We start from the raw sequence: 17,827 nt of genomic DNA, 5'->3' as shown, positions 1-17,827 counted from the left end.
GTTCATCTATTTTTTTAGATAGAGAACATATTATAATACACTACTGTGCAAATTTTGTGACCAATTCAATGTTATTGTTTTGTTGACATTCTGATTGTAAAACTTTGTGTCAACAATTGGTTAATTCTATATGAATAAAGATACGGATGACGCCATTTTAGCGAAATATTTCATTTAATATATATTTAGTTGGGTTTTTTCTCTGTTGCGCACCATTTTCTTCAAATATAGGTCTACTCCTAACGCATATAAAAGCGTATAACATAATATGTTGTCATATATCCATAGATAAAAACTTAAAAATATATAAAGAGTATCTTCATAAAAATATTAAAAAGAGTGTAAATATATAGTAGCGTACTATATCTTCATATATTGTGGCCTTTAACTCCAAAGGTAACAATTTAACTTTGTGTTATACGCTCAGTGACATTTTTCGCTTTGTTGGAGCTTTGTTGTCAAGTTATTATCACATTCCATGTTTCATATCGGAGTTAAAGTTAATATTAAATGAGAATTCCTGTTAAACATTTNCAACTGCCATAGGTCATTCCAAGTCACCATTTCAGTTCTGAGTGTTATTTATTTGTTGTTACATTACACAAAAGTTTAGAATTGTTTGACTACATTTGTCATGAAATTGTATGACCTATACCTCATGCTCACTGTCAGATTCTGATTGTTATTTCCATAGCATATATTTTTACTTCTGCATTGAAATTTTGATTTCTAATGGGATATTTGGAACATGTTATTAACATGTAATGCATTTTATTGATTTTGTTTTGATTTAACAACTGGATATGTCACTGTATATTGTGCGATGCAATTCCAAAATCCAAAACATACTTTCCTTCTAAAAATAGGAATTGAATTTGGGTTTTAGAGACATTTCTCCAAAAGTTAAAGAACTGTTGTAACAATCTATTTAAAATTCCAGCTAAAACATACGCTGTACAAAATCTAAAGAATACTAAACAAAATATTTTATTTTTATAACTGTTTAGTACCATTACTTATATTCTTGGTAGTACCAATAATTGTACCATACCCTAATCAAAGTAGGGCTGACTGGTCACCTCTGCACCCTTGGACTTATACTATAAATTGGTGTTTTTCAAGCTGACTTGTACCATTGCATGTTGTATAGGTCTACTCCTGCTTTATGTAACTTATAATATAAATGGGTGTTTTCAAACCAGGAAGTGTTTTAGGGGAACTGTAGCTATATCTAAACCTTACTTTTTGTTCAAACTATAGGATTTATCTCATATTTGTTGCATATTTAGAAAATTGTGGGGTGTCTTCAAATGTTGTAATAACTTGTTCTTTGAAAATCCAAATGTTGTAATAGCTTAACACAAACGCACACTGTCCACACTCTATTTTAACCTGTATTTCTAAATGAAGCTTCCAGTTGTTTAACAATTAAAACATATTAGCTGCTAATATTAAACTTATGTGAATTCCTGATAGGTTAGAGAAGCAGCAGTTTTTACATTGGTGGAGATTTATCGCCACGTTGGTGAAAAAGTGAGACAAGATATTGCGAAGAAGAATTTACCAAATTCAAGGTGAATGTGTTGGTGTAATACTATAGAAGAATGGGGGAAAGATGGGACACCTTTTCATTCTTTTTTCTCGTCCCATTTGGTAGTGAACAAAGAACATTCAAATAAATATAAAAACCGTAATCCCACGACTCCAATAGACTGTTGTTAACTGTATAAAACACGATCAGGATATTTGGATAATATGTGTTAAAGGTTTCCCGTCCCCCCCTAGTATATGGTGTTTTTGTTAAAAAATGGTGTAACAGTTCATGTTTGTATTAAAACTGACCATTAGTTGTGGCGCGTTATTTTACCAACTTTTCTTAGTTACTTTAAACGTTGTGTCACTGTAACTAACTTAACTGTTTGTATCCAGACTCAGTGTTTTATACAAGAAATTTGATGAAGTACTTCAATCAGGAAACATGGTAACAGCATCTGATACAGGTAACTTACATACAGTAATGTGGGGTAAGATGGGTAGTACCTATATCCCATATTTCCTGATCGTTTTTATACCAATTAAAAGTGGTTATTTTAAAATGTGAAAATACGGTCATAGAATTCTGTAAACATTTTTTGTTTACCACCAAACGGGCCAAACCAATAGAATTAAAACGTCCTATCTTACCCCACTTATAAAACGTCCTATCTTACCCCACTTATAAAACGTTCCATTTAACCCCATTTATTAAACGTCCCATCCTACCCCATCTATAAAATGTTCTATCTTTCCCAGTCCAACTTAACCTACTATATACTCGTTCGAATAGAATTATACCACCTTGCATAATGTATGCTGTTTTATTACCACTTTACTGCTCAATATGCAAGCCCTGTATTATAAACCAGCTTATATTGGATAATTGTTCAATTTAGACAGCAATGAGCCAATTACCCAATGCGGTAAACAGGACTTCATGGACTTTTTTGCTTGCGACCCTTTTTATTTTCCCATGGATAATTGTTTAGTTTAGACAGCAATGAGCCAATTACCCAATGCGGTAAACAGGACTCATGGACTTTTTTCCTTGTGACCCTTTTATTTTTCCACAATTGCATTTATGGTTAATAGTCTAATATATCTAATACATTGTGTAAAAAAGGTATACTCCTGGGCCATAGTGATCCCAAAGTTCGCCCCACAATATAACATCCATGTGATCCAGTTATAATGGGTTGCCAGTTATTTTATAGCCGGTCACTACTTCAGTGTATTTTGCGTGCCCATCATCTATATGCATAAAAGCCTATATTAAACTATGAGATCATAAACCAGCGAATCTTAAACTGGTATAAATTTACTCCTTGGGGTAAATTTCCTGTATTTAGGGGGTAAATGAGCTGTCAATCAAAATTCCCATCAGTTGACAGGGCAGAAAACTTGTGCCAATTGTAGTACTTACCAGAAATTGAACAACTCGTTGCCAAAAAGCTAGCGCATTCGTTGCATTAAATATAACTGATGTAAAAAGTTGTTTTCGCTTTTTAATAAATGAGCGCCATATTACATATTAGGGGTAAATCTGATTACCATCTTTGTTAAAAGGGTAAAGCACACAAACAAGTTAAAGAACCACTGAATAAACCCTTTACCCACAGGTTCTGTAGCAAGTTCCACAGGAAGTTACGATTCAGTTGAATCATCTTCATCCATCGGGCTCATGCGACCTCCCATGACCTCTGTGGTTGCCAATAACAACAACAGTCGAGCTGTCACCAACAAAATGTCATCAGTGACCGTGAAGGACGGTGAGTTGTTCAGATTAATTGTTTGTTTGGATACCTCATGCTCACTGTCAGACACACATGGTGTATTCATACACCTCAGGCTCACTGTCAAGTTATAACATGGGTGTCTTCTTATACACCAGCCACACATGGTGTATTCATACACCTCATACTCACTGTCAAGTTATAACATGGGTGTCTTCTTATACACCAGACACACATGGTGTATTCATACACCTCATGCTCACTGTCTAGTTATAATATGTGTGTCTTCTTATACACCAGACACACATGGTGTATTCATACACCTCATACTCACTGTCGAATTATAACATGGGTGTCTTCTTATACACCAGACACACACACGGTGTATTCATACACCTCATACTTACTGTTGAGTTATAACATAGGTGTCTTCTTATACACCAAACACACATGGTGTATTCATACACCTCATGTTCACTGTCAAGTTATAACATGTGTGTCTTCTTATACACCAGACACACATGGTGTATCCATACACCTCATGCTAACTGTTAAGATATAACATGGTTTTCTTCTTATACACCAGACACACATGGTGTATTCAACTATTCATACACCTCATGCTAACTGTTAAGATATAACATGGATGTCTTCTTATATTCATGCTAACTTTATTATAAAGATATTACCCTCATCACCACATACCTCTTATATACAGGTCCATCACGGCAAAGTGCTGTCCCACGTAAATCAACAATGGCAACGATGCGTCCTTCAACTGGTGTTAATCGCTCCAATGCAGGTTTGTAGCTAACATTTTACTTTTGTAGCTAACATTTTACTTCTGAAAAATTATGTAACTAACATTTTAGCTTTAAAAGCCCAACTTGAAAATTTAATTTTTTTTTTAAATTTAACAAATTTATTAAACACAAAATTTTTTTTATAATAATTAAAAACCTTTTAAACTTTTTATTTTTTCCTATTTCCGAAATAATTTTTCTCATTACCTTCTCTTCTTCTTCTCTCCTCCAGGAGCTGTAGATGAGGAGACATTCGTCCGTGATTTTACCTCCAACCTCCCCACCATCCATTTATACGGATCCCGGGATCTCGATGATCAGATGAACCGCATCCAAGCAGTAATCTCCGATGAGAAGAAGGATTGGGAGGAAAGATCTAAATCGGTGAGTGTCTCCCATGTTTATTGTGTTTCCTGATGCCGTCATACATGACCCGGCCGAATTATTTGTGACATGTCACCCTAGGCACCCATAAGCCATAACACTATGCCTGTACATGCAGTGTGCAGGGAGCAAAATTTAACCTTCAAATGTTGGCCTTAACTTTAACACATCTCATTTAAAGAATAAAATCAACAAATTTAAGCTTTCATAAACTAATTTCAATTACTACAAAATAGCACAGCCATTTTCAAGATCTGTTAACTTATATTAACTTATATATATATTCTACTTCCCAGTTAAAAGCCCTGCGTGCAGTTGCGTTGGCAGGAGGTACAGAATACGATGCGTTCTACCAACACTTGCGTGTCATGGAACCTTCGTTACAGTTTAACGCAAAAGATTTACGATCGCAAGTTGTGCGGGAGACCTGTGTTACTGTGGGGTGAGAAGTTAAGTTTATTTCTAAATATAAATGTAACTTGTTTTGTCGTGTCCTGAGAAATGATAGTTGTTATAACACGGGTGTTCTGTTTCATAAACCTCGTGGCAGCTTACGAGTTACCACGTATGTAACCTGCTTTATCCTCGCATGGCCCTGGAACGATAGTCCTTATAACACGGGTGTTTTGTTTTATACACCTAGTACATGCTTACAAGTTACCACGTATGTTACTTTGTGGGTGATTGTTTTTCGCTGACAATTTCGACAATCCATTAGTGACAAGTTAGGGCAGCTTTTACAGGCTGACATCTTAAAATTAGAGGTTCCATGGTGTGGCATGATATGGGACCTGGCAATTAAACCAGAGTTGCCCCAGTACACTATAATATGCTTTGCCAAGAATATATGCTCCCATCAAATGTTAAAAGTTACCATTTTCTGTACATATGCCAACTTACATAGAGGTTGCTGTTAACATAAAAAACTAAGGCTATTTCTAACCTAAACTTGCCCCCTAACTTTATATAACTTAAACTAACTGTATATAACTATAACTGACCTTCTTATCTAGGCCCCCTATATTTATATAACTGCCTTAAACAACCCCTTCACCCCAGGTGTTTATCATCAATACTGAAGAACCAGTTCGAACACACCGCGTGCGTATTGATGCCAACTTTGTTTAATCTTATCAAAAACTCAGCAAAAGTCATGTCCACATCTGGTGTATTAACCATCAAAACTATTTTAAAGGTAATTTATATACGGATATTCTGTTTTATACTACCTTTTTAAATGGTTGATTATAAATTTTGGCTTTTCCGACAGTTGTTTTTTTTGCCTTTATTTTAGCTCTTACGGCAAAATTTTCTGTAAGTCTTTTTCGCTTTTATTGAGTGTTAATCATCATGCAGCTTACCATCAAAAATAACCCATATCCAGTGCAGATACATTCAATATTAGTTGAAATTGTTCTTTGAGTACATTTTGCCAATGTGGTTTTTTAATTCTTTGAATGTTCTTTATTTACTAACAAATGTGATGAAAAACAGCATATAAGTTCAACCATTCATGTATAGTAGGGTGGGGGAGGTGGGACACCTATAGCACATAATATTTTAATGCCCTGATCCTGTTTTAAACAAATAACAACGGTCTATGGGAGTCGTGAGGATATGGTTTCATAATTCTTTGAATTTTTTTCGTTTACTACTAAATGCGATAAGAAAACAGAGTTAAAAGGTGTCCCATCTTTCCCCACCCTACTATATATATACAGGTTTATTCATGTTTACATAAACATACACGATATACCCCCAGCACACCCATGGCCCACGTCTCATCCCGATGCTCATGATCAACTGCACCTCGAAAACAACCTCCCTACGAAGATTCTCCTTTGTTTTCCTTGACATTGTTCTACAAAAATGGGCCTCACAGCTATTAGAAAGGTAAGGACTAAAATTTTAGAGAAAGTATCATACATTAGGGTAGGGAAGACGTGACAACTCTAGCACATAATATCCAAACACCCTGATCGTGTTTTAAACATTTAACAATGGTCTATGGGAGTTGTGAGGATATGGTTTTATAATTCTTTAGATTTTCTTTGTTTACTACCAAATGGGACAAGAAAATAAAATGAAAAGGTGTCCCATCTTCCCGCCCTACTGTACTAATTCACTAGGAAAGCAACTTAGACGTACTGTTTGTATGATAGAAAAAGAAAACATTTTTTACATTTTTTTTTTGAGCTATTTTTCTGTTATATTAGTTCTGGCAATGAGATTTTTAAACTGCAGAAATAAAAAGTATTTCGGACAGATTTTATATTCTGCTTTGCCTCTCCAGGTGTTTTAGGTGTTTCAATTGAGTTTTTTTAGTATGTCTTTCAGATTTTAGGTTTTGTGTATTTAGATTTTAGTGTTTAAATTGTTTTTTTTTTGAGTAGGTTGCCTAGGTGTTGAGTAGACTTTAGATAAAGAAATGCAGTTTTATATCTAGTGTTTAGTACTTTTTGTCTGACAAATATTTTCCACAAAAACCTAAAACAGGAAGTTTGGTGAAAAATTGATTTTTTTGCCAGAGAATATGTCAGAAGTTATATTAATGTTTTTAAGATGGAAGTTGTTTATCGAATAGTAACATAGTTTAATTTCATATTTGTTTTTAAGATAGCAGTATTGAATAGTAACATGGTTTAATTTCATATGTTTTTGCCAAAAAATATAAATATAATGTTCTTGTTGTGAAGTAGTGTTGATAAAATACTAGATCGGTACCTTAGGCAAATATTAACAAATTTCCTGATAGTGTTTTAGCAATTAACCTGTTTTTACAGTCGTAGAGGTACTTTTATATAGTTCTGTAAATATTATTTTTTACCACCAAATGAGATGATAAATTAGACTAAAACACACCATGTTACCCCAAACCTACTATGTCTTGCAACAAGGATAATATGACTTATACTGCAACAAAATATGGTATAGTAGGGTGGGAACAAATGGGCAGCTTTTATTTTATTCTTTTATCCCATTTTGTGGTAAACAAAGAACATTAAAAGAATTATAAAACCATATCCTTACGACTCCCATAGACTGTTGTTAATTGTTTAAAACACAATAAGGATATTTGGATATTATGTGCTAAAGGTGTCCCATTTTACCCCACCCTACTACATGTCTAATATTTATCGTAATATTAATCTCCATGTTGTCTCTCTCTTGAAAAGCCATAAGTTTCAAGAGAGACCACTTGAAGATTATTTGACATTCTCCTATTATTACATCACAGTCGATATTATGACATAGTGACCACCAGGCAGGCATAATAAGATATATGTATATACACAACAGAGCTGACAATAGGCACAATGTATGTGACACCAGATAGGTTTAAATAGCTCGCTTAATTGAGATTAAAGCTTGGATTTGTAGCGATTGAAACATGAGTAGACCATCAGTGGTGATATAAAACTAAGGTTAAAGCAAGCCACTTGTATTCCTGGAATGTTCAGTTCAATATTCAGCTGATCATGTTTATTGTTAAGGTAGTTTTTATAAAATAGTTTCTAGGTAAAAAGCATGTAGTTTACTAATGGTTTATGAAAGAAAGAGTCAATAAAATTAAGCCTGAAGACAGAAGGATAAAATATTCTAATTATTTGAGCCTATAGTAAAAAGTTAGGTTATAATACATTAATATCTGTTACTTAAAACTAAAATAAGCGCCGCATGTTAGGGTAATGGGTCAACTCTGGCATAAGTCCCATGGTTTGCCGCTCTGTAGGACCTCACCCATATAGACTAGATATATAATTACATCACATTATACCACATAAAGTTAAGCTTCTTTTATAAACAAACATAACATAACTTTTTTAAGGGTAAAATTGAAAGTAAACATTTTAATACATATGTTGAGGTTACAAATAACGGCGAAGAGCTATTATAGAAAAAAATATGGAAACCTTTTTACCTGTGTTTTATATTTACTTATTTTTTTAAGAAAAGCAACATTAGAAAGTAAAAAAAATGCAGAAAATAATATTTTAAATGTATATTTATTGAAATAGTTTAATGTATTAGTGTTTGTATTTATTAAAATGGCCACACAATATGGAGGAACTTCTCAATAAATTATTTCCTGGTAGGCATCTTGCCATACTAAAAGAAGCCGTACAGAAAGGGATAAACGATGCCGATTCAGAAACAAGGGAAGAAGCGAGAAAGTGAGTTTTTAACAACAAGTTTTACATTTATTTTTTAATTACATTCCCTCAAAAATATAAACACACACAAAATCAACAAAAATCACCTGTCTCACATTAGCACATATTATACTCATAGTTGTACTGATTCATATTTATTTAAATTACGAAATGAATGAATAAAACATATACCATAATGTATGAATTATATATCCTGACACCCTATAAATAACTACACATAGCATACTATCACATGTGGTGTAGTTATCAACGGTCTACTTTTTGTGTTGCATACACTTCAAAATTTATACACTTCAAAATTTGTATTTTACTTGTGTTTAAACTGCACATAATAACATAATATAACCACACAGAGCGTGGTGGGCGTTGCAAGGAACTTTCCCCAACGAGGCAGATCAAGTGTTCAACAGCCTCAACCCAAGTCAGCAGAAGTTAATTAAAGGTAAAAATAACGGAGTGGTTTCATTGTATATTTTTACTGACGTGTAAAATGCACTAAAGTAGTGACTGATCAAAAAAGCTAGGGGTTCAGTAGAATTATGTCCAGCAGAATAAGACATATGTTTTATGCTTCTTGTGATGTGCTGTAAAATTTCAAGTTGCTTTATCTGTGCCACCAAACTTTACGGTGTAAAAATTTTTTTAAATTTGTGTGATTTTTCTTGTAAATTTTTTTTTGTAAAATGCCATAAATGCGATGTATATTTCTTGTGTTTTAAATATTTATTTTTTTTACCCATACCACAAGATTTTGCAGTGTATATTTTTTGTGTTTAAACTTGATTTTTTACCCAGGTCACCTGGCTACTTCTTCATCGTCAACTGACAGCCAACCTAAGTTAGACACCAGGTATTCATAGAAACAATATTTTTGCTTTATCCATAAACAGGATATTCAGTTAATTCTTTGCATTACTTTGCAAATCGCTTTAGATTATTTCGGCACTTTAGCATTAAAGAAAATATTGTAACAATCTTTTTGGAGTTGGTTAAACCTCAACCAAACCAAAAAAACAGAAATCCATATTTTATTCACTCTCTCATCTCACATAAAAACAGCATGTTTGGTTCTTACATTACTTTTTAGAAGTTTTATATTATTTGATTTTTTCACTCATTAGTCCTCTCGTCTTACACTTACTTTTCTTCCAGGAAACCTCGTTCAAGCGTTACATCCGCCGGACCACGACGTAGCATTGTGACATCACAAGTAGGAAGAGGTAAATCGTCATGAGTCAAATATACTTAAAATTTTCTTTAATTTAAATGTATAAATGTAGCTTATGCATCCTCCAGTGGCTAAAAAATGACAGTCGTTATAACACGGGTGTTTTGTTTTAACCACATCGTGCCCGCTTACAAGTTATTTCACAAATAATTTTTTTCACTGATATAAATTTTGAATTTTGTTTCTTACAACTCGGTTATTTTCCTGTCTAATCGTACCTGCCTATGTAGCTTTTTACATACAAAAATTTTAACACATTTCTTTTTTTACAGCACCACCAACTTCAGTTGGGCGAGCACTAGGGACACCTAATGGCCGTTTCATGCGATCACGATCCGACATTGACCCGTCATCTGCCAACCGGTCAAAGATGAAAGCGATGCGATCTGGTTATGGAACGTTAGGTGAGTTGTGGACATTTGTTGTGTCTTTGTGGGTGGGAACTTGAGTGGCTTGTCCATGGTTGTCATTTGTGTCTGGGTACAGAAATTAAACAATAACAAAAGAATGACGCTTTTAAAATAATGAATGTTAATATTCTTGGTCATGTTATTGTGTGAGTTATGTGTTATAGCTGAATCTTAAGTGTGATGAACTTCTAACCAAACACTGGTTTTTCTGTGGATTTTAAGCTTAAATGTTTTATAGCAAATGCAAATCTAAAGCATATACGACCTATACCGTGCTTTGTTTTTGAAATCTATTTGTACCTTCATGGTTCAGAGCTGTTCTTTGAAAATGGGCTTACCAGAAATTTTAAAACTTACCCTAAAAAAAAACTCGTGGTTCTTTGTTCCTAAATTTAGTTCAGTTTGCTAATTTGATCCCACCTCTATACTTAACTATGGTCATTTTGTACAAAATTCAAAACGTAATGCCCATGATATTATGATGCCATGATGTTGTGATCTTGTGGCTATAACCTTCAATTACACAACTAAGTATGGTTGTTTCTGCAAAAAGTTATGCCTAGGATATTACTTTCTTGTATTCTTCTTAGTATTGCCTTCTTACATAACCAAATCCCCAAAAGGTTATGCCTACAATACTCTATTCTTATGTTTGTTTCCTCCAATAAAAAGGTATGGTCATTTTGTGCACAGTTCAAAAACCTACTACTAGCATCTGTGCACATTTAAAAAAAAAGCTACTACTCTTGTAATTTGTGCACATTTTAAAAAGTTCTGCCTACATTACCCCTTTCTTGTGGTCATTTCCTCCAATACACAACTATAGTCTTCTTGTGCACAATTCAAAAATATACCACTAGCATTTGTGCCAATTTAAAAAAAGTTATGCCTACATTACTGTATTCTTGTGGAGATTACTTCAATACATAACCATGGTCCCTTTCATGCTGCTGGAATATCAGGCACCCGTTCCCATGGTTCTGATACTCGTATAAATGACATGAAAGTTAAATATAAAGGCATGCGGGGCCTCGTACCCATGTACACAAAACCAAAACGAGCCCCCCCAAAGCCTGCCAGTGATCCTGGGGGGTATATGTCAGATAGCGAGATTGGTCGGGGTGAGTAAAACGCTTTCAGTGTTGCCAGATTTAAGTGTTGCCCGTCAAAAATGCACATTTTGTAAACATATTTAAACAATTTTTAAAATTCATATTTTTTGAAAAGTTTTCAGTGGAAAAGTCACAATTTGTAAAATTTTAATAAAAATTGAAGTCATTATTAATACTTTTTTAGGTAATTAAGTCACGATTTGTAAAATTTGACAAGCAATTTAAAAATTAAGAAAAAAAAACATTTTTTATATTTAAAAAGAATGCTTGTAATAATTTCCTGCAGAAAAAGTATTGGTAACTATTGGTAACAGCTTTGTCCAATTAATAAGCAGTAATCACAACTATGGTTAAAGTTTCCTTAATGTAATGTTTACCAGTTTGAAAAGAAACAACCGTTTTAACTATTTTAGCAGCAAATAGATCCAATTATTAATCATTCAGTAATCACAATTAAAAGCTCCATAATGTTTATCAGTAATATAAGTGTAATCCCAGTTAAAAGTTTTTAGAATGTAATGTTTACCAGTGATAGTAGCGTATAATGTATTTACTATGTTTACCTGATATATATATATATAGGACCACGAATACGAAACAGACATAGTCCATATGGTAATTGTGTGTAAGCATGTTGAAACTGCATGATAGGCCTATAATGTGTATGGGAATTTATTTAAAAGACTCTATTTCTAAAAAATTTTTCTTTTAAACCCTCCTGAAAAAAAAATCCAAAAAAATATCAAAAAATCTTTGTAAAAAAATATTAAAATATCTGTAAACTAAAATCGTGGTAACTTTACTTTAATGGAAAATTTATTACCAAAAAAAATAATACCCAAAGAATTTTTTAAAGTATGTTCTTACTTTTATAATTTTACCTAATAAACTTTGACGAAAAAAAATTCTATAAACCGTTTCTAAAATCAGTTTGCATTACTTTGTATAAATAGGTATTTAAGAATATTGAATGTAATGCATATGATGTGTATGTGTATTAAGTATTGTACCTTGTGTGTGGGACTTATTATTTTGCATGGTTGCATTGTGGAACTGCATATTCTTGTACAGTGGCGACAGAAAATAGGAATGAGGTTTTTGCGCTTATTGGATGTTGGGGTAATGCCTTAATGGGCCAACTCTGGCCTGGATCCCATGATATGCCTCCCTGTAGGACCTCACCCATATAGAATAGAATGTGCATATACAATGTTGGGGCAATGGGCCAACTCTGGCTTAAATCCCAGGTCCCATGACGTGCCTCACTGTAGGACCTCACCCATATAGAATAGGATGTGCATATACAATGTTATAGTAATAAATGGCCAAATCTGGCCTAAATCCCTGGTCTTATTGTGTGCCATGCTGTAGGACCTCACCCATGTAATATACAATGTTAGGGTAATGGACCAAGTTGACCCAAATCCCAGGTCCTTGACAAGGGCATCACCCAGTAAAAACTCAGGGGGGGGGGGGGGTTTAATAATTTTTTTATTTTTTTTAATTTAATTTTTTCGGGGATGTCGCAACCCCTGAAACCCCCTCTTATTTCACTGCTGTTGTTGTATGTTGTGCGTCTGTTGCAGTGGTCAAAGCTACTAATAATGCAGCAAACAAAAATTGACCCCAACAAATAGCAAGACATGTTTGTAGTTTATACTAGGCTGCAAGTATCATCAGTCTTCTATTTAAGCAGAATCTTTAAAATAATATCCGTCATTGTTTTGGATACAGGGCCACAAAGAGTAGCGAAGACAAGCACTTCAACAATATCTTCACTTGCACCACAGCGTGGTAGAGAGACAGATAGATCATCCGTGTCACAAAGTAAGTTAGAACTGTTGTTTCATTCTATATTGGTGATATTCACAGTACGCACACTTGAAATTAATTACCCCATTACCACACTTGTGAACTGTTGGGCATTAGTTTCATCTGTGTCACAAAGTAAGTTCTAGATATTGTTCCATTCTATATTGGTGAGATTCACAGTACGTGCTTGGGTACATATGCCACGTAAACAGTACATACACTATATATGGGTAATTGACACCCTGCGAACCTGGATTTTATTACCTTCGTTTTTATGTGAAACTGTATTAGTTAGTATTCTAAATTATATAATGTTGTGGTTTTTATAAACACATATCAGTTATATTTTAGAATTGAATATAAATGTATTATTACTTGTGCTTCCAGTAACAGACAGTTGAGTAGGCTTTACATAAAAATACCTAACGCAACATCATCTAGCTTTTGATTGCAGCTTCAACAGTCTATACTAAAAGACCGTTCGTAACTTACATTTTAAGTCAAATCTAATTGCTCCCAATTCAACATATCTAAGAATTTAAAGTTCTTTACAAGCATCCTTATTTCACAATTGGATAACTTTACAATTGAAGTCCGTGTTTCTAAACTTTTTTATGAAATATGAATCATAAATTAATGACTTTTGCCGACCTAATTTCTCTAAAAATCTCTCACAAACAACTACTGTGTTTGATGCCCAAACCAAATCAAAGTGCTCTCAATTCAGCAGTGCTATCCAAGATCTAAGAATCTTTTACACAACCTTATTCTGCAAGTCTTTTCTCTTTTATCAGGTTGTAAATCTCGTTCCAACCATTCTTCTCCTGCTCGTAATTTACCCCCAATCTCACCCCACTTTAACTCTCACTCTTTACCCCGTCGAGTACCCAAGAAAACCACCCATACCCGCATACCCTTCGCTAAACACCCCATTTCACCCTTATGCAAACCCCAGAACAATACCAAAAGCCATGTTTTAACAAAAACCGAACCCACCACCCCTCCCACGAAGCCTGATAGCCCCGATTCAATAGAACCATCAGATTTTGACCCATTATATCAAATCCTCCTCCAAACCACGAAACTAACCTCCCCCCACACAGAGGAAACTTGCCCATCCCCATTATCAGTGATAGATGCAAGCTTGATAAACAATATACCCAATGACCTTACCTTCGATCTTACAATATCCCCAACCCCCCCAAACTTACCCATACCCGTCCCGTCTTCCCCCCGCCGTTCCAGATCGACCCCATGCTCGCCCACTAGTGCTCGACGACGGTTAAATTTTGGTTCCCCTATGACTTCACTTTCTAGAGTTGAAAATCTTTTTATTTCTAGAAACCAGGATCCTCACGCAAGTAATTCTGCTTTCTCTTCTTTTAAAACTTTTTCTTTTTTCTTTTTTTGTCTTATGAAACTTTTTTCTCTCTTACTCAATGAATACTTTTTTTCTTGTGGTCACTTACATATTACTTATTCTATTAGCTTGATGTTATCAATTAAATTACTGCACTGTTGTACATATTTTATACAACAATTTACTATTTTTAATTTGTCCAATCAATGAGTATTTTGTCAAAAACACTTTGTCATAATTTATTCATTGTTACATAACAACCAGGATCGATGTCAGCAAATAGAACTGGTAAGATTGAATGACGGAGTTGTAACATTTAAGTGTCAACCTTACTTGTGGCGTGTGCATACTTAGTAACAACCCCTATTCACAATTAACACTACACAGTTTAAAATATTTCTGTGATTTTTCTGAAGTTTGCATTTTCTGTGTTTGTGCCTCACCTAACCGCACACATAGTGTTTGGTGTATGTTGTATAATTGATACTTTGCAGCTCCTAACTTAACCTTTCATATCCAACTTTGAAACAAACATATTCTCCATAACATAAACATCTTGTAGTAACTCGGTAGGAAAGAATTAACAACAATATTATCACAAAATTATTAAATTTAAATGACATGTGTTACTATGTAGTAAAGTGGGAAAAGATGGGACACTTTTTCTTACTGTTTTCTTGTCCCATTTGGTAATAAACAGAGAACATTCAAAGAATTAAAAAAACGTATCCTTACGTCTCCTATAGAACATTGTTAATTGTTTAAAACACAATCAGGATATTTGGATATTAAATGCTAAATGCGTCCCATGTCCCACCCTATTATAATATTACTGTTCATAAATGTTATAACTTGTTGCATGAATAGAGTGTATAATCCACCAAGCAACCAGACAATATACACCTTTGTTAGATTCATTAATTCAACTATAAATTAGCACACTGCATGCTTGATGCCACTCCAAACTTTTCTTTGCTATTGAAGTTGTATTAGTTGTCTGTATTTATATATGTTTGTGTGTAAGATTGTTATTGTTATACTTGTATAGATGTAAATGTTAATTATGTTACACTATGTAGCATGCAGGTTTGGGGTTAAAACTCACAACAGAAGTCACAAAGTTATAAGAATTGTTTGACCTTAACTTATTAAAAGTTTTTTTATTAAATAAATAAAATTTACATATTCCTGTTTATTTGGTCCTAATATATTCTGAACTTTTATATAAAATTTTATAGAATTTTCAAACACTCCTCCTGAATTTTTCTGACATAAAAACTTTAACACCCTCTTTCTGCAGTAGCGAATCGAGCCCGCTCCCCTGGTGCACAACAACCGCGCACGTTTGGTGCACGAACACCTTCAGGCCCAGCAAGAGTGAGTAAGCCGAGACCATCGTACACGAGTCGCGACCATAGTCCTAATGGTAGAAGCGCTTCACATGGAGGTAAGTTATTCTGGTATATACTGTATTAAAGAAGTGAATAAAATATGAGTACGGTAAAATTTAAGGTGGCTGTACACAGTATCCGGAATTCGTCCGTTTTGTCTGTTTTGTCCGGATTTCGCTGCCACATGTGGAACTTGGTAATGGGTTTGCATACGACTTCGCAAGGAAATCGCATGCCGGATACTGTGTACAGCCACCTTTAGAAGATTTTGGGGAATGCATCACAAATTTGATAAAAGTTTAACAGGCTTGGGTTAAGTGAATGAAATGTTAACAATAGATTCATGTAAATAGAATAAAGAAAGGATAAAATATAGAACTTTGCCAATTTCACCACAGATTTTTTGGCAAGGTCTCCCCAGTTTTCATATATATATTAACAGAAAGGTAAATGAAACATGATTGGGGTGAAATTTAGAACATTTTGGCAACGTCACAAAAATTTAAAAAGGCTTTGGTTAAGTGATTAAATATTAACAGAGAAGGTATATGTAAATATGCTTAGTTAAGACAAACATAAAAAATGTCAATTTCAAACGCCTGGGCTTGGTTTAATAGTTAAATTAAACAAAAATTTATTGTTTTAATGGTTTATAGTTGATTATATTTTAGTCAAATATATCAATACTCTGCTTTAGTCTATAATGTATTGATATATCATTAATCCTGATTCAGCTTTTGTGATGTTTGTTGTGTTGTTGTAGCTTACTCATCTACACGTGTGGCTATATATGCTTTGCATGCGTGTATTTAATTCAAATATAAGTAGTGTGGGCATACTGAAGACTTAACAACGAAAATCGTAGTTTTTTTGATTTTATATTGTAGTTTATTCAATGAATGTATACTAGGGCAGGAAAAATGGGACACCTTTAGCACATAATGTCCAAGTATCCTGATCGTGTTTTAAACAATTAACAACGGTCTATAAAAAGGTGTCCCATCTTCCCCCACCCTATTATATATAACACCCAAATACCTAATGTATGGGATCTTATGTTGATTCTTAGCTGTAGTCACTTCATTTAATCAAACTTACACCTTTTTAGTGTATCTTAAGTTACTCTAGTTTTTGTTTCATTCAAAAAAATACTTATTGAGAAAAAAATCTGATGTTCAATTCAAATTTGAACCAAGTTAGTAAATATATTTAGCTATGTTTGTTCTGAAAACTTGCTTGTCTAAAAAGCGTAAAGATTCCCTAAAATATCTGTTGCAAAATACCCATTATAATAAATGACTGATGTTATATTGTCCTGAACCCATTGTTAACCCCCCGCCCTCCTAGACTATGATTCGGTATTCTCTGAGGGTCTCGCACAAACCCGTACCCCCCCTTCCTCCCCCACCCCGACCAGGAAGTCTCGGATCCCCGTTTCTTCCCGCAGCAACTCTAGAGCGGGGTCACGAGTGGGTTCGCGGGTTGGGTCACGGGTAGGGTCAAGGTGGGGTCACCCACGGGTAGCAGGGGGGGCTCACGAAGCACCAGTCCCCTCAGATATCGAGGTAAGAACGGGCGCAAGGTTTGCATGCTTAGCATGAGCTGCTGCTTCTCATTGGCTGTTTGTATTTATATCAACTTTTCATCATCGTGTTTGCTTTAATTTGGGGACATTTGATCGAAAATATTAAGTAAATCTATTACTAAATATAAAAAAAAAAATGTGATGCCTGTATTTCTTTATATCAAACTCTCTTTCTCTATCATGCTTCTTTAATTTGGTAACAGTTTAAATATTTCCATTATTAAATATAATAGACTTCTTATATCTTACCAAAATGGTCTTCTTTTCCTACATTACGCTTTGCTGCTATAAATGGGGA

At 34.1% G+C, this 17,827-nt stretch overlaps 1 protein-coding gene across 7 annotated transcripts in view; it reads left to right on the top strand.

The window, feature by feature from the left end:
• LOC100184143 (CLIP-associating protein 1) overlaps positions 1-17,827 on the top strand; it is a 45,872-nt gene that overhangs the window by 12,405 nt on the left and 15,640 nt on the right. For 2 of the 7 annotated variants that reach the window (XM_026839100.1, XM_026839097.1), the window contains exons 6-22: positions 1,477-1,574; positions 1,930-2,000; positions 3,156-3,305; positions 3,988-4,071; positions 4,305-4,456; positions 4,753-4,898; positions 5,516-5,651; positions 6,219-6,349; positions 8,554-8,631; positions 8,985-9,073; positions 9,427-9,481; positions 9,784-9,851; positions 10,132-10,263; positions 11,964-11,996; positions 13,116-13,208; positions 14,818-14,841; positions 15,854-16,000. In XM_026839100.1, coding sequence (XP_026694901.1) covers positions 1,477-1,574; positions 1,930-2,000; positions 3,156-3,305; positions 3,988-4,071; positions 4,305-4,456; positions 4,753-4,898; positions 5,516-5,651; positions 6,219-6,349; positions 8,554-8,631; positions 8,985-9,073; positions 9,427-9,481; positions 9,784-9,851; positions 10,132-10,263; positions 11,964-11,996; positions 13,116-13,208; positions 14,818-14,841; positions 15,854-16,000 — 1,687 coding nt within the window. The remainder of the gene's footprint in view (positions 1-1,476; positions 1,575-1,929; positions 2,001-3,155; positions 3,306-3,987; positions 4,072-4,304; positions 4,457-4,752; positions 4,899-5,515; positions 5,652-6,218; positions 6,350-8,553; positions 8,632-8,984; positions 9,074-9,426; positions 9,482-9,783; positions 9,852-10,131; positions 10,264-11,963; positions 11,997-13,115; positions 13,209-14,817; positions 14,842-15,853; positions 16,001-17,827) is intronic. The other 5 variants (XM_026839099.1, XM_026839102.1, XM_026839101.1 and 2 more) reach the window with 5 other exon arrangements.

Source organism: Ciona intestinalis, unplaced genomic scaffold (genome assembly GCF_000224145.3).
Source record: "Ciona intestinalis unplaced genomic scaffold, KH HT000150.2, whole genome shotgun sequence".
NCBI classification, from domain to species: domain Eukaryota; kingdom Metazoa; phylum Chordata; class Ascidiacea; order Phlebobranchia; family Cionidae; genus Ciona; species Ciona intestinalis.
Note: the sequence above shows the minus strand (reverse complement) of the source record. Positions and strands in the feature narration are given on the sequence as shown.